We start from the raw sequence: 23255 nt of genomic DNA, 5'->3' as shown, positions 1-23255 counted from the left end.
ACACTAATAAATCTCTACTAACACACTAAGTAGTAGTTTTTTGCGCGTGCCGGTGTCGTCCTCGTGGCTACTAACAAGGTGGTTCATGGTGTGGAAACAGTGGTGGAGGTCCCCGGTGTACCCTGCTTCTTTTGATCTTCACGGACAGCTGAACACAAGTGCCTGTGGGCATCCCGAGCATCAGAAGAGTGGGACTGAGCCTGGCAGATTCCTGCACTGTGGAGTGGCATACCACCATGTTGTAGTCCCAGTCACTCTGTGTTGTGTGGTGACTCGTGAGCTGGGTAGTGAGCATCTGGTTGAAAGCCTCCACCATGCTCTGAGGATGCTCTGATGATGGAGCAGCACAGTCTTCCAGACACCCAGCCAGTTGCACACCTCAGCCATGACTACTGACTTGAGCTTGTACCAGCAGAGCTCCTCCACCAGCTGCTCTGGTACGAGATATTTGACTCAGGCTTTATGGGGAATATATGCTAATGTCCACAAGGACTGGCATCAGTGGTGAGAAAAGGACTCAGAATGTCCACAAATACCCTCTCCATAGGCATGCTGGAGCAGAGGGACTGAAACAGAGCATGTGACAGTGTATGTACAGCTCCACATCCATGCAGCAGCATTGCCAGTAGAACCTCTGTAGCAGCATTTTGCACCAAAATCAAAAGTCAACTTTATTTATATAGAGCTTTTTACAACAGCTGTTGTCACAAAGCAGCTTTACAAATGTCTGAGTCCAAGCCTGCAGTGAGCAAGCCAAGTGCTACAGTGGCATGGAAAAACTCTCTAGACCACAAGAATGAAACCTTCAGAGGAACCAAGATACCACCATGGCAACCGGCCCACGCACCAGGCCAAACATGGCTTTCCTCAATTTGCCCAGCACAGCAGCTGCCTTGCACGCTGCCCAATCACCAGTTCCTCCCAGACACAGTACAGTAGTCCTCCAGAGTGCATCCGGAGGCTGTTCCCGCCAGCACGAACCGCCTTAGCGATGGACCCATATGGTGCCATGTCCGCTCAGCCCAACCTTCATCCCACTTGGCCCCATCCCTGTGCTAAGGAGAGGTCCGCATCCCAGGGTTACTGGGAACCATGACCGTACTGCTCTCAGCAATCTCTACTCTCTCCTTGAGGTGCGCTTAGTACCGCCACTGTTTGTGGGTACACAGGTGGCAATAAAGGGCATCGACGTTCTCGGGTAAGCATCCAGCATGGTGTCAGGTGGTGAAGTGGTATTCCTGCACTGCCATGATCCACTTCATGATTTGACCTTCGAGATCTTCGAGCCAAGTTAGCGAGGTGTGATCACTATGCAGGATGAAAGGGGCTGGAACACAGCCAGAGTTTTTGTAGCAGTGCGGTTATATTGTCAAATCCGTGCGTGAAACTCCAGTAGTTCAAACCCAAACCCAGGAATCTCTGACAATCACTGACCTTCTTTGGTGTGGTCCACAGCCACCCTGCATATAATTTCGCTGGGCCCATATCTACTCCAGCTCCACTCACAAATTGTACCAGGAAGCTCAGGTACTGCTGGAGTAAACTGCAATCTTTAGGATGGAGTCACATATTCCGACTTAAAAGCCTGGAAAACCTTCTCCATGTACACAATTGCGCCATCGACACTCAGACAATGCACTGATCCTTGGGGATGCTGGCAAACACTCACGCCACTCACTCAAACGTGGTGAGTGCATTACAAAGCCCAAAAGCCATCACCATGAACTACCACAGTCCACTGTGTAGCATAAATTCCATCTTCACTTTCATCCTCTGCTATCTATGGCATATACACTCTGCAGATCCAGCATGTCAAACCATCCAGAGTTAGTAAACTGACTCATACCAGCGTGGGAGCAAGTATGAGTCAGGCTTTGTAACAGCACTGAGTTTCCAGTAGTCCACACAGAAGCACCAACTGTTGTCCTTTTTCTTTGCCAGGATTGCCCAGATGGTGCCAACTTCCTTCTCAGTTTCTGCTCCGCAGCCTCTTTCTTAGTGAACAAAAGGCAACGTGGAGGATGCCGATTCGGTGCAGCATCGCCGGTGCAATGTTCAGTCTTTCTGACGAAGATGTAACTAGAACGATGCGGAAGATCCCACAGCTGCTATTTCTGCTCTTCTGTTGAGCCGCACCCAGTCTGCTGCCACAATTCATGAGTTCATGCATTACTTCCAGTGTCTTGCAAATCTCGCCTTTACTTGCTGCTACCCTCCTTGCTTTCTGCTGTCTCTGTCGTTGATGCCAACAAAGGAGCAACTCATGCACTGCCCACAGACCTAAATGGTCCACCATTCCACACTGTTGCTGCGTGTTCAGCTCTCCCAGTACTGGTGGCTTCGCCTGCAAATTGCTGTGGTGCTTTCAACTCAATAGCATGTCCCGCCCCTGGAGATTCACCAACTGGTTCAGATGTTCAGCTTCAGATGGCAGCATCTCCCATGAACAATGAACACTGCCACAGAGTGCCGACTCTGGCTTTGCTCTGCCACCAGCTGCTGCCACACGGCTTCGCTGGCCTCCTTATTCCCGTGTTTCTTTCCTGAGGTTGAGCACAGCCCCGTCCTCCGGGGCGAGGAAATCTAAAGAGAGTATGCATGCATCCTACACAGGCTTGACCTAAGCCTGGACTGCCCGTGACGGACTTGAGACGGACGGTTGTCACCACCGAGCTGTCAGGCGCGAGAGAGCCACCCTGATCATACCAGCAACACTGGCACGCCTGCATAAATTAGGACGGTGAGCTGAACTTGCGGCAGCAGCCAATCACATCCAAGGTTGAAGTTTGTTGTCTCTGGGGGCTGCCCGTTTCCTACTGGCGAGGTATCCTCTCTTCTTGCACCGCCAGCAAACTAGTCACTCTGTTGCTACTTGTTTGGGGGCCTCCTGGCACACATCGTTTCTTCCTAGGACTCCTCTGACATGGCTGCTTTACACCAAAGATGCCACCTCAGCTTTTCCTGTTCTGGAAGTGTTTCAAGGCTAACTCTTCCTGCGCAGACTTCTCAAATGCCGGGTATGCCTGTTAAACCTTGGTGCTTAGCTGTGTCGCTAGCACGCTTATCCACTTTTCTTTATCCTCCACTTCTCTGGGAGCAGCTGCCTGACCAACAGCATGGTATTAAAAATAACCAGGTCGTTAGCTAGCTAGCTAGATATCTAGATACTGCAGCAGGTTCGTTAACAAACATTATGAATGAAATTCACTGAAAATTCAGCATAAACATTCAAAACTAAATTTGGCTGCATAGTATTACTAACATTGTTGATGTTTTTAGTTTTGCCTGATATCCAACATTACCTCAACTAGCTGTTGCAAGTTAGACAGCAATATGTTACTTCATAATTTTCAATAAAAAAAAAATCCCAATACTAACATATGTAGCTGGACAAATGTACCGACAAAGCCCATGTTTGTTTTTTCTGTTCAGTAAAATAGTGTTACGTGTTTTCTTTCATATGAATGAGACGTGAGGTAGTTGGATACAGTGATGAAAATGTACAAATGTACAAAGGAAAATGACGTGTTGCGCTCCTCTCTCCAACACACTCTCGTGGACTTCCCCAGCTGCAGTTTGCGCTCGCGTGGTTCGGGGGTGGGGGGGGCGTGGCACTGGAAGGAGGGTTGAAGGTAGGGGTGGGATTTTGCGGTTGTAAATTTCCAAAAACTACACTTGCTGGTTTCTATAAAATTGCCTACTCCAACTTTAAAGTACCTGAATCTCAATCCTGTCCAAGAGAAAATGTTCAAATGTTTAGACCTATGCTGTACAGGCAATAAGGGGCAAAAGGTTGTCACGTACTGGTCGGACTTCTCCGTTGGTGTTGATGTACTGTCGTGCGAGCCCAAAATCCAACATATAGCATTTCCTGCATGTGGATGGGAGTCTCCCCATGGCAAAATTAGACTGAAAATAAATATGGAAAAATATTACCATACAGGACACTGAATCATAACATCTCAAGACGTCAGATGAATGTTACTGTTAACATGAAATATTTATACTGTGTATTTGCATTTTTTCATCCAATGATCCATTTTGGGCAAAAATTTGCTTTTATTTTGGCTATAAGAGTATTAAATACAATTAGTATTGATGCATGCTGGTACAGCTGATCAGCAAAGACTTCTGCCATGGGTTTCTCCAACCTCTAGTAAACACTGAACTGAACATTCCTCAAAACCCTTCAACATTTACATTTATGGCATTTGGTAGATGCTCTTAGCCAGAGCAACTTACATATTTTCATTAAGCCAGTGTGTGTGCTCCCTGGGAACCCCACGATGTTGGTGTTGCGAGCAACCGAACTTTACCTGCTCTACCAGGTGAGTTTCTGCCCAAGTGTCTGTGGCTGTGCTGAGGGGACCCATACCGGTTTGATGTCTCTGTGCAGGAAGCCCACAGAGTGGATGGCTTCGATTGCCTCGAGGATCTGCTTCCCCAGACGCAGCGTCGTGCTCATGGTGAAGGTTCCACGTGGTTGACTCCGCCTCAGATCTGCCAGGTTCCGCCCCTGAGAGGCACGGCGCGCCGCACATGTTAACTACGCACCATCTGTGCTAACTACATGTCATACACAATGTATATATACACATCACACAAGCTAACCACATTAAAACCGCAATGCATCTGTATGCGAATGTTAAGCCAAATAGGCATTTAAAAACATTAAACGTATGACAACCATGTGTGTAAAAAAAAAAAAAAAAAAACAGATATAAAATCTACACAAATATGACTTTAAAAAGATTGGAATCATATACAGTTACTTAAATCATTTTTATTTATTGGAACAAGGAAATTAGGGAAAAACAACACCCAAAAATCACACCCAAGCTATACATGCTAACTATTCAAATGTCTCAGCTTTGACAAAGAAACACACAAACTCAGAGTAAAGTTTTAGCACTCACGGCAGGGGAGCATGCATTTATTCAGGATAAACCATCTCCATCTGCTAACTTTTGCAGCCCTAATTAGTTTTTTTATTTCAAAGAGGAGACGTGTTTACCTGAAGCTGCATGACGACATAGTTGAATTTATCATTTCTTCCACAGCCGATGAACTTGCACACATGGTTTTTACCTGAGAAAACACAATCAACATGGTAGTGTAATTACTCACTCTATGTGCACACAAAAACTTTGTCTAATTGACTAATCTGAATAACATGTTTCTGTGTGTGTGTTTTATTATTTATTTATTGCACATTATTCACAGAATATGGCCAATATGTGGCAAATAATACAACCATGAATTAACACAATTGACAATTAATTACGTAATGAATTATTACACTTGCCTTTTCCCTTCAACAGCTAATAGTTCTCTAATAGTTCTCCAATAGTGCTAGACACCGTCACAACTGAGCAGTTAAAGCAGCCAGGCATGCAGCAAGCACACCAAAGCGCTAGCTCAACAGCACAGAATCATGGTAGCTCCGCTAATTATGGAGTCACCAGCAGCTCTCTGCGGTACGTGGTGCGGCGCGGACTGGTAAAGCCTGGCAGACATCTCCTACCCTGGAGCTTCTTTAGCACGGCCACCTCCATCTTGAGGACCTGCTTGGGCTGCTGCGCCGACTCCACCTTCAGTGCCACGTTCTCCCGGGTGAGCAGGTCCAACGCCTCATAAATCTCCCCAAACCCTCCACCGCCTATCTTCTTCAGCTGGGGGGGGGGGGTGTCAAGAGACCAAACTGTCAGTCATTTTCAGTCAGCACTCCACAGGAATGTGGGGTTTCCATTCTGCCACTCAGGGGAGGATCCTATATTTTAGGATAGGAAATGCATTAAACATGTAAGGAGATTTTGCGTTTTAGTTATAAGTGTACTCAGGATTGAAAAACAAATCACCCCCAGTGTCAACATTTTAAAGTGCAGGTGTTGGGCACTTCACACACAGCTTGTGCAGTGCAAAATAGTCACTAAAAGGTTCTCACTAGTTCAGGATGTAATTATTTAAACATGTACATGCACATAAAATACTACCTCCTGACTATACCTCCTCCTTAATATTCCTTGCATTGTGACAAACTGTGGCAATACAGACTATACTCTTCGGGTAAACAGATAAACAGAGAGCTAATAAACCAAAACCAAATAAAAATTATTTATTTCGATATCCACTTTGGTTTAGCACTGCCCGCAAGGCATCGTCTCCTAGCTGTAGTGAAACGCTAAAATGAAAACACTATAATTCTAGGTGAGACGTGAGTCATCTTGATTGGCTATCCTCACGGCACAGTAATTGCACTCTGCTGTGACAGGTAAGCAGCACCCTGGCATATATGCGCTTCATGCTTCACATGATGCCTCTGGCAGCCCAGTGTCAGAGGTTACAGGCACATGAGCCACTAGCTGCTCTATCACATAATGCAGTGCTCATTGGTGCATCAGAGATGCAGGGGAAAGAATAGATCTTGTACCACTACTGCTTTCTCATGGTATTATCTTGAGGCAGAAAGGGAACCTTCCCTACCGAAATGAACAACAGTTCAACACTTGTACATTAACGTCCCAGGGGGCACAGCGTAAGATATTAAAATGCCTGTAATGAACCAAATGAGTGTTCCATTAAACCTTCAGCCAAGTTCCATTAAACAACTGTGTTGTTTCATAAAGAATGAAGTAGCAATCTTGGACTTAGTAATAAACCTTACAGCGCCAGGACAAATGGTGTCTCCAAAAGATGAACAGGTTTTGTTTCTGATAATAAAATCTTAAATCTGCATCAGCCTGAAGGTTAGAGTGTCCAGTTTGCATCGACAGAGGAGAAATTATATAGACGCACAAGTAGACATTGGAAAGTCCTCAATGACCAATTATTCATGCATGTAAACCCTGTGCCCACAGGAAAAAGGTCAACATTACCCTAATTAGAAAGCAATCACAGATTTATGTTCCCTGGGGCTTAATATATCTTGGATGCATTTGGATCGATATGTACACTTTTTTTCCCTTTCCACCTTCAGCCAGTGACTCCTTCTCGCGGCTTGTGTGGCGTGCGTGTGTTTCCACCATGAACTCACTACTTTCCAGCGCTCCTTCACCATGCAGTTGGGCGGCAGGATGTCCTGCTGCTCCGTGCCATTCATGTTGTCGTTGTCCTGCAGTGCTGGCACTAGACACTGCCACCCCGACAACACTCGGGCGGCCCCCAGCTTAAACGACCCATTTATCTACAGGGAACCACACGCACACACACACACACACACACACACAAACAATTAGCCTGGACACATCAAATGTCTATATATTTTCAAAGGTACAATTCATCTACTGATCTATATGAGCTGCTGCATTTAATAAATTGGCGGTAAGGAATAAGGATCATGTGATCTTCAGGGAACTAACGTGGTTAGGGATGGTTAGGGCTCATTATCGCTAGGGTTATACATAATATCAAATATAACTTAAAATATATCAGTGATCTAATATTAAGTTCTGACCAACCTTGAGGCCTAGTGCTTCTGTCATAAATGCGTAACCAGTCCATGTTCTGAGAGCAGAGGTGTGTGTACAACACCAATTAAGGTATAGGAGGGGGCCAAAAAAATGTTGGCTAGAAAAATTGTATGTATTAAAACACAATAAATCTAATAAATTTAGACATTATAAATCTGGACTGTCAATCCCTGGACGCGAATGTGATCAATCTAGCATCACTATGTGTTCAGCAGTCATCTAGCAGTGCCCACTAGCTGTGATGGCTTACTGGACCCTAGTTCTGCTGAGCACTTTAACAGAGTCCTGCGATTAACTGGCTCACATACATTCTGTACCAAATCTTTCTGTGAGATTAAAAAAACAGCCACGGACGACGAAACCATGTGTGGGAAACAGTGATGACATCACAAGAGCACCAGAAACGAACAAACATGAGTACATTATACAGTACATTTCAACACTAGACACTAGAGCCACTGAAGTTTGAGAGAGTTCTAACCTTATTGCAGTTCATTTCAGTTTTTTTTTAGACGCTGTGGTCTTACTGAGTGTGTTTACATGCATTTAATTATCCGGTCATAATCGGATTTCTTCGGTTATCTGATTATTTTAGTGTCATTTAAACAGCATACGCCAATTTCTTAGATCAGAGTATGGCCTAGAAATCAGATTAAGAAATCTGATAAAGAGAGCTGGATTTTAGCTCAGGAACCTAATTTCTCAGGGCTAGCATACCTTACTCTGATTTCTTTTGGATTTCTCAGTCTGCACAAGAATGCCAATATAATCGAACAGAGCTGTAAAGCTGTCCCAGAAGTGGCTAGCAGAATTAAGTGCAGCACTCGCTCGTTCAGAAAAGCTTGTTTCTGTCTTTGCATCAATATCAAGAAAGCTGTAAAAAGAGCAGCATTGTGCACTATTAATAACCATAACAAAAAAAATCCATATTTGTTTTTACAAATATGTTTACAAAAAGCCATGGCAGGAAGTTTAAGACACATCATTCTGCGAGATTATTGGCTGGTTGCAAAGTCGAAATCCAAATACTCCCTACTGCCTCTTGGGGCTTTTCCATTATCTGAATAACACGCAAACACAATCAGATTACTGACAAAATCTGATTTTCTGCAGTTATCATGTTATTAAATGCACGTAAAAGCACTCGCTGTTAGGGGCTTTGAGGGTGTGCTCACCATGACCTTTTCTTACCTTCATGATGCCAGAGTAAAGTGTGCGCTTACCTGTCCTCCACTGCCAACTCGTGACTTCCACATGACTTCCAAACACTTTACTGAACAAGGCTCACACTCAAAACATTCGTGAAATTGCTTCAGGACTGAAAATGAAGCGGGTGAAAACCCAAATCCGTGCTCTGCAGCATGCGGGCAGAGAGTCTCAGAGGAGGCATGCACAGATTATCTTAGCACCAGAACTGAGCTCAGCATCGCCGACTGGCCTTGGCGTCAGGGCATGCCGGGCCAGCGGAGGTCAGCCCGCCCACTCACGGCGTGTAAAGGCAGCACAGCGGCAAGAAGCAATGGAGCAGACCAGGGAAACGCGACTACATCTCAGGAGTACTGTTGGTAACTCATGGGTTCGTTCCCACCAGACAGCAGTCAGAACACATGCTGGACAGGTTGCATTTGTGAGCTCTGTAGCAGTGCTAAATTCTCACAATTTGAACAATGGACATAAATATGTGTTGTGCTATTCTGGAGGTGAATCTAAAAATACTGCTGTTAAATTGAAATGTTCTGGAGGTGAATCTAAGGGAAGACCTTCCCTTCTTATTGTTTTAAATTCCTTACCTATAGACCTTAAAGGGTCTATAGGTGAGTCCATCTTTAAATTCCCATGAGTTGGCAACTCTACAAAACCAATGAAAATTCCTTCCTTATCGGAATCCTGTAACCCATGTAAAACACTTTGTTTACATAGCCCGCTGCGCTATATCATGACTAGCAACTGTGCCTCTTTAAAGCACTGAGAAAGGGACTTTATTCTTGTTTCAAAGTGGTTTATTAATCTTATGGCCCACTTTTAAACTGGGAGGACTGGCTCAAGAGATTAGAAAGTAGTTTGAAGGCTGGAGTTAGAACAGTAAACTCCCGGAGTACAGCAACATCTTTGTAGATGCAGCCCTGTAGTGCAGGGCTGTGGTGTGAAAGCCTGCAGCGATGTCTGCGGTAGAACGCAGGACCGCACTGTAGAAAGCCGAACTGTCTTTTAGAGGGCCAGGCTGAGTGCGGTAGCCCTCTGTGCGCGAACATGTGTGAAAATCGTTACTTCTTTCTTACCACCCGTTAATCCGCTTTTCAGCGAAGGGTCGTTTTAGCGCAACCTAACGTCTTAAACCGTCCCCCGTCTAAACAGTTCGGAGGGACCCTGCGGTCTAAGAGGAGGAAGGCTCTCCTAGCAGAAGAACAGGGCAGGTCAGCTCGCATTGCGGGGCCCGCTAACGCAGCCGCTCCCCGTAGTCTCCCCTACTGGATCACAGAGAGCTCCCTGCTGTACTGAGGCTAAATGCCCCACTCAGGACTCAGAGCTCAGGGCAGCTGCAGTCAGCGCAAAGCACGGGCGGGGGTGGGGGGCAGAGAGGGAGCAGGGAGGCATTCAGGTTTCTCCGATCGATAAAGCAGAAATCATTCAGTTAACTCCCACCAGGAGCGGGAAGCTGCGACAGCCATTTTGTGCTCAAACTTGATAAAGTAAAAATGCAGTCACTATGAAGAGCTGATAAACGCTCACCATATTCATTAATCTCTTCAAAAACCTTACGTCTCTCACAAATATGATCACATTAGTTGATCTCAAAGCCCGCCTTTGACCTCCTACAAGCCAAAAAAAAAAAAACCAACAACAAGAGAGGAAATTTATTATAGCTATGTCCGAAGTTTTGGTTTTTAAGAGTAGTTGATCTATAAAACATTCTGTGCCTAAGTCTTAAAAAGAGTGTGAATTCTCCAGCAGCCTCCAGTTCTCCCAGCTCTGAGACAGGGCCATGTCACATATACACACGCGGGGAGTCAGGCAATCCTTTTTGCGAAGTCACCATTATGACGCTCCCCGCGGGGAGCCTGGGTCAGACGGAAACTCAATCCACAAAGGTGAAAAGCACAGAGATCCTTTAGACCACACGGACGAACACGCATGCACCAGCGCACGCCAGGAAGCACAAACACGACACATAGGTGATGACGGACATTACGAAACAAACCAAAAAAGGGTCGCGATCGCGAATGCCTTTGGTGTAAACTAAACACAGGAAATACAATGTGCAAATACAGCGAAATGATTACGGAGTGTGCGCGTACACAAAACACAGGTGGAAAAAAGAAAACACCTGGGCCTACTTTACACTACAAACAGGTCAGAGAGACAAACCTTTCACTTATAAACAAATACGTGTTGCACTGATGCTGACAGGATACTAAAAAGATCACTTTACTGCTGTTTTATTATAATAAAGTGCGTGTGGGATTCATACAAAACACTTAGTGCTTTAGCTGTGAGGGATTAATTAACGTGGGAGCAGGGAGCATCAGTTTAAGGGTCTCTGGTCCATAACCAACCATACACACACACACACACACACACACACACGTACTGCGTGTGGAGGACTCACCTGGCAGAGGAACTGTGGTAGCTCAAGCCTTTCCGTCTTTTTGAAATCTTCATTTGGGATGTAGCAGTGGGCAGACCATCAGGCCGGTCCTCCTTTAAAGACACAGTGTAGGGTGGCCACTTTAATAACCCCTGCAAGGACGACACATGGAATATGGCACTGCAACGCACAGCATTAACACCATAACCTATCGAGCTGGCCAACAGAGCTGAGCGTAATAAGAATCAGTGTGGCACTCACCGACCGTGGCACCTACGTGCGGCATTTAAGTCTGGTATAGTGTGCAGGAGGCATCAAATTCATCTTTCCTTCTTTTCGAGAGGAAAGGATTTGCTGACCGCTAAGAAATGAAGTCGTTTACGTTTCTGGTATTCTCACACCGCTGCAAACACGCCGACTATCATTCAGATTTGTTAAAGCCCATGAAAGGCGTTCGATTTGATATGTACCGACGTGACACGGTGACACCCTAAAATAATATCGATCGATGAAAATCAGCTCCCAGCTCACTCCAGAAGGATGACGAATGGGTGTCCGTCCAGGCGTCCCGCCCGACGGACGACGGGGTGCTGCGTAAAGCTGCACATCCGTCCGCGGAGCCTCCGCGTTTCGGTAGCGACTCAGATGATGCCGGGCTCCACCGTCACGGCGTGATGAAGGACCGAGTCCTGCACCGAAGCATGCGGCCCTCAGCCGATCATCTCAAGGTCTACTCCCCCCGGTGAATGGCCATCAATTCAAACGCAACCCAAGAGAGAGCGCAACCTGCCGGGACTGACTACAGGTGTCGTAACAGCCCACTTCGACAAGCCGCTCTGTCACACGTTAAATCATCTGCGTTACTAGGCCTGTACTACAGATAGACTAAACGTTCAAAACAAAGCAGGCTGTCTACACCACCCCCATTGTAAATAATCCAGAGCCGCGAATAAGCTTGGCATTAACGCACGACGTTCAAAGGTTGCCATTTTTCCAGCTACGCGCAGAGCCAGGCGCAGCTGCCCATTTGCGCATCCTTCTGTTGTTTTTCCGCACTGCAGCTCAGCGCCTCGGCACGGACACCCTTGTGGTTCACCCATCCCACCACCAGAGGGCGACGCGGGCAGGCTCCCGAGCGGATCAGAGCTGCTCCATCACAAAGCGCCATTCTCCCGTATCTGCTGCCACATCCCAAACGACTAGTACACACTACGTTAAGAAATAAACAAGAGCAGAGCAATGACGGAGAGGTACCCTATCAAGAATGTGAGACTGAGCACAGAAAATTGCCAAAGGCGTGTCCAAGTTGAACTACAATCCCCAACTTGCCTATCGAGCGGAGAGACGCCAGTCACATGCTCTTTCAACTATTTTAAATGCGGCAAACTGATAAAACACGTTCCTACCAGATATTGTGGAAATGAACATGAAAATAAATTTGCTTTCTTTTATTTTCTCTTTTTTTTATTTAATACACGGTTATTTCAATGAAAAAAATTAATACATTGTAGCCTGAGGCATGCGTGGTCACCTTACCAATGTACATCACGTACATCCTTAGAAAATATCCTACGCCCAGCCCGACACATTAAATACCGAGTACAGGCCTTTAGGGAAAACGCCGCAGTTCCCACCTGCTCATTTTGAAGCCGCGATGTTTCTCTGTTCAGTTCAGTCGCGTGTGTAGATGCTCCTCCACCATGGCGGAGGATGCTTCTCTCCTCCTCGCATCAGCACCAGTATCGCCTGCTAGCCCGACACGGCTCGCCGCCTTTTTGCTTGTGGTGAGCAACGCGGCTGAGATTCTGCCCCCTAGTGGAGAGAAGCTGCACTGCAAACGAGCCCACGGCTCAGACGCGAAGAAAGGAAAACTGTACTCATTTGCTTAGTTTTATTGTACTCGAGGAATGCTGTGCCTTTAAATTCATACAAACCTCACTATAACATTGACAGTTTGATTACGATTGCAGTATTATACAAAAATAGGCATGAGCAGAAATAATGACTTTTTAGCCTATATATTCTGTCAGCCTTTTCTGTCCTGTATGGGAGAATAAACATTTCACCTGTGTTTACTGATTTATGTATTTATCTTATGCATCCTTTTTTACTGTTCTCTGTGGTTTATTGATCTCAGATTGAAAAGAGTGCGTGGCAGTCGATTCCCTCCTTAACACTGTCTGGTATAGAGCAAAGCGCCATTACATATGCTTGACTGCTCCATACAAACTGGCCCGGTTTGCAAATATCACCATTCACTATGCATGTAATTTAGCGTAGTGTAGTTCCTCTCACTAGCCCCCGACAGTTTGTGTATACAAAGACGATGCGATAGAAATGTACATTTAGGCTGTAGTCATGTACAGAGGTTCACGTCCTCGCACGAGTCACGCAGGAGAGAAAGACGGGTTGGAGAAGTTCATGTCCTCGGAGGTATCGGCAATGACTTCTGCACTCAGATCAGTTCCCGTTTCAAACATCCTCTGCAACAGGCCATCCATGGTGCTGTATCCTGCCAAAGACGAGAACAGCAGACTACGTTACTGGTGGCAGCGGGACAACTCGAGTTGTCGGAGCTCTGCGGCACATCGAAAGCATTTGTTACTTTTTGAACTGATTTTGAACATGATGGTGGGCTTGGTAGAGGGGGTGTCTGCGGGACCCATGTCATTGTCCTGGGTTTCCATGGCATCCACAAGGTTGCCATCAAGGTGATCCCTAGGCAAACATAAAAATAACAATCTCACAAACTTGCAACACTATTTATAACCCGTTTGCGGAAGGATTTATACTACAGCCATGTTTATAGTTTTTGAGCTGATTATACAAGTGATATTGAGCAAATCAGGGGCGTTTGTTACTTTTAAACAGATTCCATCAGCTCAGCTAAAGCAAGTTGCTTTTTAGCATAACTCTGGAAATACTGGAATCCCACTGAAGGGATCCGTGCAGAAGAAAACAGCCTGTGCTGTGGGGTTATGAACCAGGAAACCTACTGCTCCACACACAGATTCAGCTCTTCAATCTTCTTCTCCAGGGATGTCTGCAGGTCATTCTTTTCAACGATGTACTCAATAATGAATGCCTCCAGGATAAAGGCCACGAAAATGCTGATCACAAGTTTAAAAAAAAAAAAAAAGGTCATTTAGGGACACTCATTTTCATTCCGCCTGTCTAGACAGGTAATCCAAATTACATCATATAATCTTACTTCATGATGATGATGACAACCACTATGTGGAAGAGAACAAAGAATATTCTGGCTGAAACATGGGTCACTGAAGCAAAGCCACCAGCAAGCAGTAAGACCAAGTCAAGGAAACAACAAAGAACACAGGAAAGAAGCAGCACTAAACAAAACATTTAGATCTAAAGTTAAGACATTTCAACTCTTGCTATAAGCCTTCTGCTTTACACCCCGTTTTCTCTGGAGCTACGTCTGAAGAGTGTTTTTAGGCCAAGTCAGCCATCACGTAGGATATCGTGCCACTGGTTGACCACGGTGAGTTCCAGCAGCAGGACAAAAGAGGACACCACATCGTTGAAGTTGTTCTTGCAGTAGTTGTTCCTGGCGAAAAGCGTGTCTTTGAGGAGGGCATTTCCACAGTACTCCCGCGCCGGGTCAGGAGAGTCGGCACTGAAAAACTGCACCTTCCCTTTGAACAGCTCCATCCCCACCATAGCGAAGATGTAGTACACCACCTGGAGGGACAACATGGCGCGTCTGTGAGCGCCACCTCTCTACCACCCTACGGAGGTTTAAAGCAGATCAGTATGCGTATAATGGACGCTCCACTACTGAGGAGTCAGCGCTCACCAGAATCAGCTGGCCGAACGTGAGCATGAGTGGGCCGATCTTGATCAGCGTGTTGATGATGGCGCGGAACCTGCCGGGGAAGGAGGAGAGAGCCATGTCACGCGCCACGGGACGGCTCCTACAAACCCACATACTCGTGAACATTTGTGTTCGCGCACAGGTGAGCGGTGTCCTGGCCTAACCTCTGAATGCTGTCCACCACCCGGATGAGCCTCAGTACTCTCAGGATGAAGACGATGTCCAGGATCTGGCGACTTGTATAGCCTCCAGCTGCAGAGAAAAAAAAAAAAACAAGCGTTGAACCAAGGCAACCGCTACTGGCCCTTTACAGCTAGCTGGTCCCACAAACAAATGGTACAGCTTTGACCTTTCGGGTTTTAAAAAGGCAAAACATGGGGTCTTTTTACATTTCTGGTTCAGGAGCTTCAGATGTGCTGTTGGTCGGGCCTGTTTGAGCTATGAGTAGAAACCAGAGAGCTGAAGCTTAGTCAGCTGTTTGTCAGCAGTCCACAGGGCTTAGTGTACCACTGATCCCAGATCAGATTAGCACTGCCGTAAGTCATTTACCTCAGCTCCTCTCCTGCAGAGCACAAGCACTGCCTTCTCTGCATCTATACATCTAATTTAATTCTTAAAATGATAGCTGAAGACGACTCAAATCTGTAAAAAATAAATAAATAAAATAATAATATTTTTTTTTAAAGTCAGTGTAACTAAGTAAGCCGTTTCACTGACCCTAGAATAGAAACCCTGGCTCAGTGCGAGCCTTCCAGATAAAGACGGATACTTTTTACAATGTTGGAACGTATACCAACACTAATTCTAAGATGACCATGTTTCACCAGGTAGCTATAGTATGTGCGCTCTGGCTGCCGGGAACATGCACTTACAGGATTTCAGAGCCGCATTAATGACAGTTGCCAGCAGAGCAGAAACGATGATGATGGTGTCAAACCTGTGAGGAGGAGCTGGTTTAAGAACAAACTTGCCATTTTTTGCAGCAAGAGGCACCGCATTCAAACCATGATACGTCTGCACATTGTAAATCTGCCAAAGTCTCGTCCCCCTCACCAGTTCCAAAAGTGATGTCTGGCGAAGAAGGTGCGAGGCTCAAAGGTGTAGAGCTTGAGCAGGATCTCGAGCACGTAGAGGGTGAGGAAGAACCACTCAGCACTGGACACTACGGGGTCCTCTTCATCCAGTCCAATGAAGACAGCGTTCACCAGGATTATGGCATCATACAGGTACACAAACATCCTGACACATGCACAGAATGTAAGAGCGCGCACACACACACACACACACACACACACACACACACACACACACACACACACACACACACACACACACACACACACACTGTTGAGTGTTTCACAAAGGGAGGGGCATTATGCTTTAGAAAGGTCTTGCTTGATCTATAGTCCAAATCTGGCTGTGTGGAAACCCTTCACGTCACCATCTATCCTGACTGATCTCTGAGTGATCTTGCCTGAGTTTGTGTGTGAGAGCATGCTGCTACCGCTGACTGCTATGTTCAGGGTAGCATGTCACTGATTGCTATGCACAACTCGCTTTACATATGCCCAGTACTGTGTTGCACTGTCTACTCATTTTGTATTTGTCCTGTCCTGTATTTATTATTGTTTATTTAATGACATTTTGCACTATATTGGACTGTTTGCACTTGTGTAGCATGTTGTCTGTTGCACTGTTGTTTATATTGCACCATGGTCCTGGAGGAACACCGTCTCGTTTTTGTTGTGTACTTTTATATAGCTGAAATGACAATAAAACCTCTTGAACTTGAAGTGTGTGTGTTACCTGTGCCGAACCATCCTGCAGATAAGCTTGCTGACAGCAGACTCATAGATGGCAGGTATCCAGGTGTGCAGTGGGTGTGCACGAGACTTTAGTGTTATCACCTGGATATTCAGCAGATCAGCCAGCTGCACAAACGCCACCTTTCCTGTAGCGGAGACACCAAACCAGTAGAGAAAACACAAAGCCGTTTCCCACAGTGAAAGGTCAGATTGTTACATAATGCTCACATTTCTCTTTACGGTTTTCTTTCTTTATCTTGCCATGTATTAAACCATATCATTTTTGAATTACTACAATTATAGGGTATAATGGTTATATATTTGGAAAACTTCACTGTGTTGAACATTATAGACTGAGCAAGGTTGCATACTTTATTATAGAATGGAGATGAATCTGGATGGAGATTGGAGCAAGTCTGATTTATATCAGCAGAGATGGACAGAGTCTGATTTATATGAGATAAACTAAGTCTAACTGATAAAAGCAGTGATGGACAAAGTGTGATTTAAACGAAAAGAGAGGGGCTCAGTCTGACCTATGTGTCCTCTGTTGTGGTGGTCCGAGACGTTCCAGAGCAGCTCTCGATGGGCGTTGGTGATGTCAGGTTGAACCAGTCGCACTAGCCGGTTCCAATGAGCCTGACTGACCACTGGCTCTTCTCCTCCTTCCTTCAGCAGACTGAAGGCGTGACACATCTTCTGCCGCTTGGCCCTCACCAGCTGCCGTACCTCTTCCTGGATTCGGAGAGATAAAAGAAAATGCAGTAAGATTACTAATTAATATTAATATAACAGCTAAAAAGACACTGGGTGGAGGGAGAAGTGACCTTGAACCCGTAACATGTGTCACAAATCACAAATTAATTTTTGCTACATTTTGAATAGCACCAATATCCAGCATACTCCTTCAAGGAAGCATTCAAGGTACACAGAAGTTAAAAAAAAGTCATTTAATACATGTTGATGATAATATAATTATAATTCCATTAAAAATACTAATATATTTCAAATACCTTCAGGTATTTTTTGTAGTTATTGTAGACTACAGCCAAGAACACAGACATGAACGTGTAAGTGTTGATGACGATGTACAGAATGAAGAAAAGAGCAAAGAACGAACTATAGTTGTATGCTGGCATCCTTCAGGGGAAAATGGAGAAAAAAAAAAAAGGAGATCAATTAGCAAACATACACCCACAACCCACAGTTTAGTAACACAGATATATACGGTTGTTTCATCTGATAACCAAATGTCACAAAGGCAGGGACTATACATTCTGAAAGTTTACTGGGTTTTTTTGTTGTTGTTTGTTTGTTTTGTTTTTTTAATACCTACATGATATCAGGGCTGTTGGCAGTGGTCACTAAAACATAGAGATCAAAAACAATGTCCAAATAGTTTGTAAAATATGGGGCACCCTCAATGGTTTCAAGGTTTCTAGAAGAGATGGGAGAGAAAACGAATTAGTGCCCTTAACTTATAACTTACTGAAAACTCTTGAGTAAACAGGAACTTCAATAACGACCACAACATTGTAACTGTATTAAAAATTAAAAAAAAAAAAAAAGTCCTAAATGCTTCTGAGCTTATAAATACATAGAATGGAAAAACAGACATGGAGGAAAAACTAAACTGTATAAAGAAGGCAAGAGAAAACATGGAGGGACTTGGAGCTTAGAGGCTGGTAAGTTGTGCAAGGTGGAGCAGAGTGAGGTGGAGCTGACTGCAGGGTGGAAAAATAATTACAGATTTAGGGGAGGAAGATCAGTTTTGTATGCAGGTGTTGCAAGGGTTGTATCTGTGAGGGAGACGTCTGCGCACATCTCCGCACATCTCCGCACGCAGGCACACTTCCCTCGGCTGTAAACGCACGCACATGTTCCCCTAACATACTTGCAGATCCCACTCGTACACGTACAAGTGCGTGCGTGTGTGTGTGTGTGTGTGTCGTGTTGCCTTGAGGCACTTTACCTTTTTCCCATCAGCTTCAGAGCCATGAGGGAGAAAATCAGCACACTGAACATGAAGAGGAAAAAGAGAACCAGGATCTGAGGCAGGGCGTTCCGAATACTCCTGAATGCCCTGCGGAGCTACACACATACACACGTATGCACGCACGAACACATGTATGCACGCACGCACGTATGCACAGCAGACGAGGAGAGACATTAATCTCTGAAAGAGGCAGTTGAATTACTGCAATTCAGTCTGATTTTCATAATCAAAGTAAGCAGCCGCAAATCAAAAGGCAGCCTGGGAGAGAGAGAGCACGAAAGAGCAAGAGAAGAAAGCACTCGACGGCCAATCAGACAAGCTATTCCTTTACAGTACCTGCCGTCCCTCTGTGACATTGACCAATAGGAGAGGCCGTAGGACGCGGGACCAGCGAACTGCGTAGTTGCCAGACACTTTCAGAGCTCCATATATGATCATATCAAGGAGGCAGAGCTGAGGCAGACAAACAAATCAGAACCTTGCTAACACCTGCAAAACTGCCATGATTTCAGCAGGCTATATCCAGTCGCAGCTAAACAAAGTCTAAGCTGGAAAAACCTATTGCAAATGAGCGAAAGAAAGGAGACAAAACATCGCTGTTAGACTGAAAGAAAGCATTGCGCACAGTGGCTAAAGTTCCCATTCCTAGGTTTTAAAAGTGCTGATACCGAGAAACGGAGGCTAAAGTTCACTCTGCAGCACAGAAACACACTCGCTCTGCACTTCAGCAGAGCTGGTGAGGCATTTCCTTGTGCAAAGAAGTTCCTCAGAAATGATTAAGAAATCTAAAAACTGAAAAAGCTGGCATTGCATTTTTTTCCCCCCTCATTCCACAGCGTCTAAAGATTTTGCTCATTAAAGTGGAGTCTTCAGCATTTGGAGTTTTCCTGGGTGAACAATGGTTTCAGTCCAAATACCCGATGGGTCACAAGCTGAACTGACAGTTAAATAAATAAATAGATTTCAGAAAAAAGCAGGATTCATGCACACACTGGGTTTACCGTGATTATGACGATGATGCAAATGTTTTTGGGATCCCTGAGGAATATTCGACGGGGAACTACTTTAGCGAAATGTGCCAATCGCACAGCGAACGCTACCAGACAGATGAGCTCAATCATTGACGTGGCCTGTGAGGAGACATGCATGCACAGAAACACAATCATACATACATGTGCATGCACACAGAACCGTAAAACCAATTCTCTGTTACAGATGAATGTTAAGAAAATCACATATTTGACCAATCCTGGACCTCCATCTTAATTAAATGAAAAGACCTTATTGTAGTTAATAAAGGAATTGCTCAGTAAATATATTGTGAAACGAATGTGCGACGCGGTGACCGGAGTGATCAGGCATGTGGTGGAAATAAACGCGTTACTAACCCACACAGGGAGCGGGATGAGTGCAGGCTCCTCAAACAGCGCCAGGGCCAAGTCCACCAGGATGAACACATACACCAACACATGCAGCATCCAGTGGTTGTAGATGAGGTACAGCCTACACCAGTCACGCAGGCACAAGCCCACACACATCCAGCAAGCGAGACCCCGAAGCAGATGTAGCACAAGGCAAACAGGAACAGATGACCACCAGAACTGGGTTATGATGAGCAGTAAGTGAACTTACCTCACTGATGGGGGAGATGCGTCAAAGGTGATGTTCCTGTTGTGCTGAGCATCGGACACATAGACTGCTGCGAGGTCAAACCTCTAAACGCCAACAACAACAAAATGGTCATTTGTTATAGCAAAACCCCTCAAGCACTGCAACCTAAAGGGTAATAGGAGCCAAAACAATGAGCTTTCAAGCTTCTTTTCGGTACCATACCCACTGTAAAATATGTCTTAGGGTTTCATACAAACTTGATTGGTCTTGTTCCACACAGAACGATGTTTTTATGGTCAGCACAGCTGAATGTATTTAAAACAACAGACTGCACCACCATCCAGCTCTGGTCCACGTAAGTGTGATGGTATATAGCTATATTGGTATATAGCGGTTTACCGGTTCACTTACATGAACGGTAAAACCGCAGGAGTTGCAGTTTACCTCATGAACAACACAGCAAGCGACCTAAAGACGTCCTGGCATACAAAAGAAAGAGTCCTGCTCACATGAACACTGTATCTGCATGCATTCACCCTTTTGCACGGATGAAGGGGCACGTTTCTGAATCAAACGACGTTTTTAACTGGAGAAAGCGTCTCTCCATTTGCAGTGGTGCAGTTGTTGAGGAAAAGATCCTTAATAGATACACGAACGAAAGCTTCTGCCTGCTGCGTCGAGAACCCTTTGCCACGCTTTCTTAGTCTCCGCACACTAAACTTACATCTTTCATGTTGTCCGGGCTCTCGCAGGAATCCTGCCCTCCGTTAGTCGCGCCTTTAAGCTCTGAGGAGAAAGCAGCCGCCGGCTGTTCGGAGTTCTCCAACTCAGACATTTTCTTCGTTTTCCGCCGCTTTTCGCAGAATTAACCGTTTTGTAGAAAATGCCTTGTGAAAGTAAGTTGCCCACACCCAAATTACCTTACAAACCTCTGCGCACTTTTACAAATGCGTTTCACCTTTGTTACTTTGCCTTCAATAAAATGACAAAGCGGGTTGTGTGGACCAGAATTGACACCAAGTTAGTGGGGTGTTTCTTGCTATGAGAAGCTTTCTCCTCCATAGTGCGGAGCCTGAACGGTTCGTTTTCCTTAATCCATGAATTTTGACCCGTCATGTGACAGAAACTAGCGGAAACATGACGAGGGGAAGAATTTTATAGTCCTGAGAGGTGGGGAACGTTAGCGACGACCTCCGAAAAGAGCTCAACGCTACAGCCATTACGGAGCCTGTATCTTTCTCATTCCCCAGAGTGATCACTCTAAAACTACGTTTTATTTCTGACGTGTCGTTCGTGGGTTCTGAGATGCCTTCATGTTCTGAGATGTCTGAAGTCGGAATGTTCGTTGAACCTCAGTAAACCCGTCATTCAAGCATCTCGATAAGTAAAAACAACCATAATATACACAGACACATCCACTTCAAGACAAAGGTTTCCATCCTGGCAAGCTCATGACAGGCAGGTGTCTGCATTCATAGTGACCAAACACTGCTTGAAATGTTTTACCTGCTCTGGGGCCCTTAAACAGCCAGCACCAGTGGTTTTAACACAACCACAGACAGAAGAGTTAACATCTTGTTTCTTTTGTGAAATGACTGTATTCTTCTGGCCTGTGGTAGTAAATGTCAGCATGTGATAAACTTCACAAAAGCATACACCCATCATGTTTTAGTGTTTACATTTATCTGATACTTTTATCCAACACAACTTATATTTATGACTGAGTACAACTTGAGGGTTAAGGGAGTCCAAGATTGGCAACTTGACAGTGGTGGGGCATGAACTGGCAACCTGATTGCAAGTCAAGTACCCTAACCACTGAACTACCACTGCCCCTGTTTTGTACTGTGTATCCAACCCACTATGGGTGCTATGTCATATCAACATGGCCCTCTTTTTTGTATTTTTTAGCTCTGTGTTTTGACAAACCCAAATGTGGCATTTATTCCTGATACGGTGTTGGATTACAAAATATGATATCATCAGGATCAGAAATGTTACGATATGTTTTGAAAAATGTTATTTTTCAATTTGATCTGATCCAATTACTTTGACCCTGCCAAATTTATTTTTGAAAAACTGGCCCCTGGGAGCAATTCTTCCAGAGGTTTTCTGCTTTCTGTGTAAGAGTTGTTTAATCATCTTTAGGAACCCTGTACTTGAGTGTTTGTCGGAATGCAAAGTTCATATAAATGTTTACTATTCATTTTAATTTCTAAATCTTTTAACGTGAACTGGAACACATTACAAGAAGCCACATTTTTGCGCTTGCTTTAAGTAACGCCTAATTTCAGCCACTAGAGGGCACAAAATCTAATCTTCATCCCAGCCATAGGAACTTCAGTTATTCTGGTCACATAACAGCCACAAAGAAAAGATGGATTTACAAAAGCAAATGTTCCAAGTTATTGCTCAGTTAATAGCATGAAGGTGGACACGAATTACTTAGGTATATGAATTCGCATTTTATCCTCATATATTCATGTTCTGGTGGCAAATGGTGGCCTGTCATTGCTGTGCACACCATATTCCTGCATGACACCTTGATGACTTGTCTGAATTGTTTAAAAAATAAACTGCTGCTCATTTATGTAAAAATAGCAGCACTACCCAGCTGAATGTAAAGAAGATGGCTACAAGCACAAAAAGAGGAATGTACTGTGAGAAGCACAAATCCCCTGACATTTTCTGTCAGATTTAATTGGCTCTAGTAATTAGCCAGTTAGCTTCATCATTCATCATCTAACTCTGGACTTTGTTTGCAATGGTGGATTAGATTGTAGATAGCTTTTGCACAGAGCCAATATCATTGCTGGCTTCCAGAACCTCATATTGCATATGCCACTTGCTGAAATCAATTCTATCACTCTGGCACAAACGTTGCTGGTTTTTTGTTTTTTTTTTATTTGTTTTACTTATTGCATGCTGTTGGGAATGCTTAGCACCCGAGCAA

At 44.8% G+C, this 23255-nt stretch overlaps 2 protein-coding genes across 12 annotated transcripts in view; both read right to left on the bottom strand.

Moving 5' to 3' along the window:
• The window catches only part of ttbk1a (tau tubulin kinase 1a), a 40347-nt gene extending 27525 nt beyond the window's left edge, over positions 1-12822 (bottom strand). For 2 of the 10 annotated variants that reach the window (XM_035520824.2, XM_081706112.1), the window contains exons 1-8: positions 11317-11580; positions 11077-11207; positions 10200-10282; positions 7034-7183; positions 5525-5672; positions 5015-5088; positions 4376-4516; positions 3805-3909 (exon numbers count right to left, since the gene is read on the bottom strand). In XM_035520824.2, coding sequence (XP_035376717.1) covers positions 3805-3909; positions 4376-4516; positions 5015-5088; positions 5525-5672; positions 7034-7183; positions 10200-10208 — 627 coding nt within the window. In that variant the 5' untranslated portion in view covers positions 10209-10282; positions 11077-11207; positions 11317-11580. The other 8 variants (XM_035520826.2, XM_035520825.2, XM_081706111.1 and 5 more) reach the window with 8 other exon arrangements.
• Positions 12823-12931: 109 nt separating this feature from the next.
• Positions 12932-21417, bottom strand: tpcn3 (two pore segment channel 3). 2 transcript variants are annotated; one of them, XM_027010474.3, is made up of 19 exons: positions 21027-21417; positions 20324-20406; positions 20080-20194; positions 19693-19821; positions 19028-19144; positions 18668-18786; positions 18032-18133; positions 17709-17835; positions 17232-17430; positions 16697-16841; positions 15944-16129; positions 15763-15827; positions 15055-15142; positions 14873-14942; positions 14538-14757; positions 14267-14357; positions 14052-14165; positions 13661-13773; positions 12932-13567 (listed from the first exon to the last, which is right to left on the bottom strand). In XM_027010474.3, exons 1-19 carry the CDS (start codon positions 21135-21137, stop codon positions 13443-13445), a joined length of 2319 nt encoding a protein of 772 aa, XP_026866275.3. In that variant the 5' UTR covers positions 21138-21417; the 3' UTR covers positions 12932-13442. The 2 variants fall into 2 exon arrangements, with proteins under 2 accessions (XP_026866275.3, XP_026866276.3); XM_027010475.3 differs by lacking the exon at positions 19028-19144.
• Between the last annotated feature and the right edge of the window lie 1838 nt (positions 21418-23255).

Source organism: Electrophorus electricus, chromosome 23, assembly GCF_041902795.1.
Source record: "Electrophorus electricus isolate QZ-2024a chromosome 23, ASM4190279v1, whole genome shotgun sequence".
Lineage (NCBI taxonomy): Eukaryota > Metazoa > Chordata > Actinopteri > Gymnotiformes > Gymnotidae > Electrophorus > Electrophorus electricus.
The sequence above is the reverse complement of the archived record's forward strand: the minus strand, read 5'-3'. Positions and strand labels throughout refer to the sequence as shown.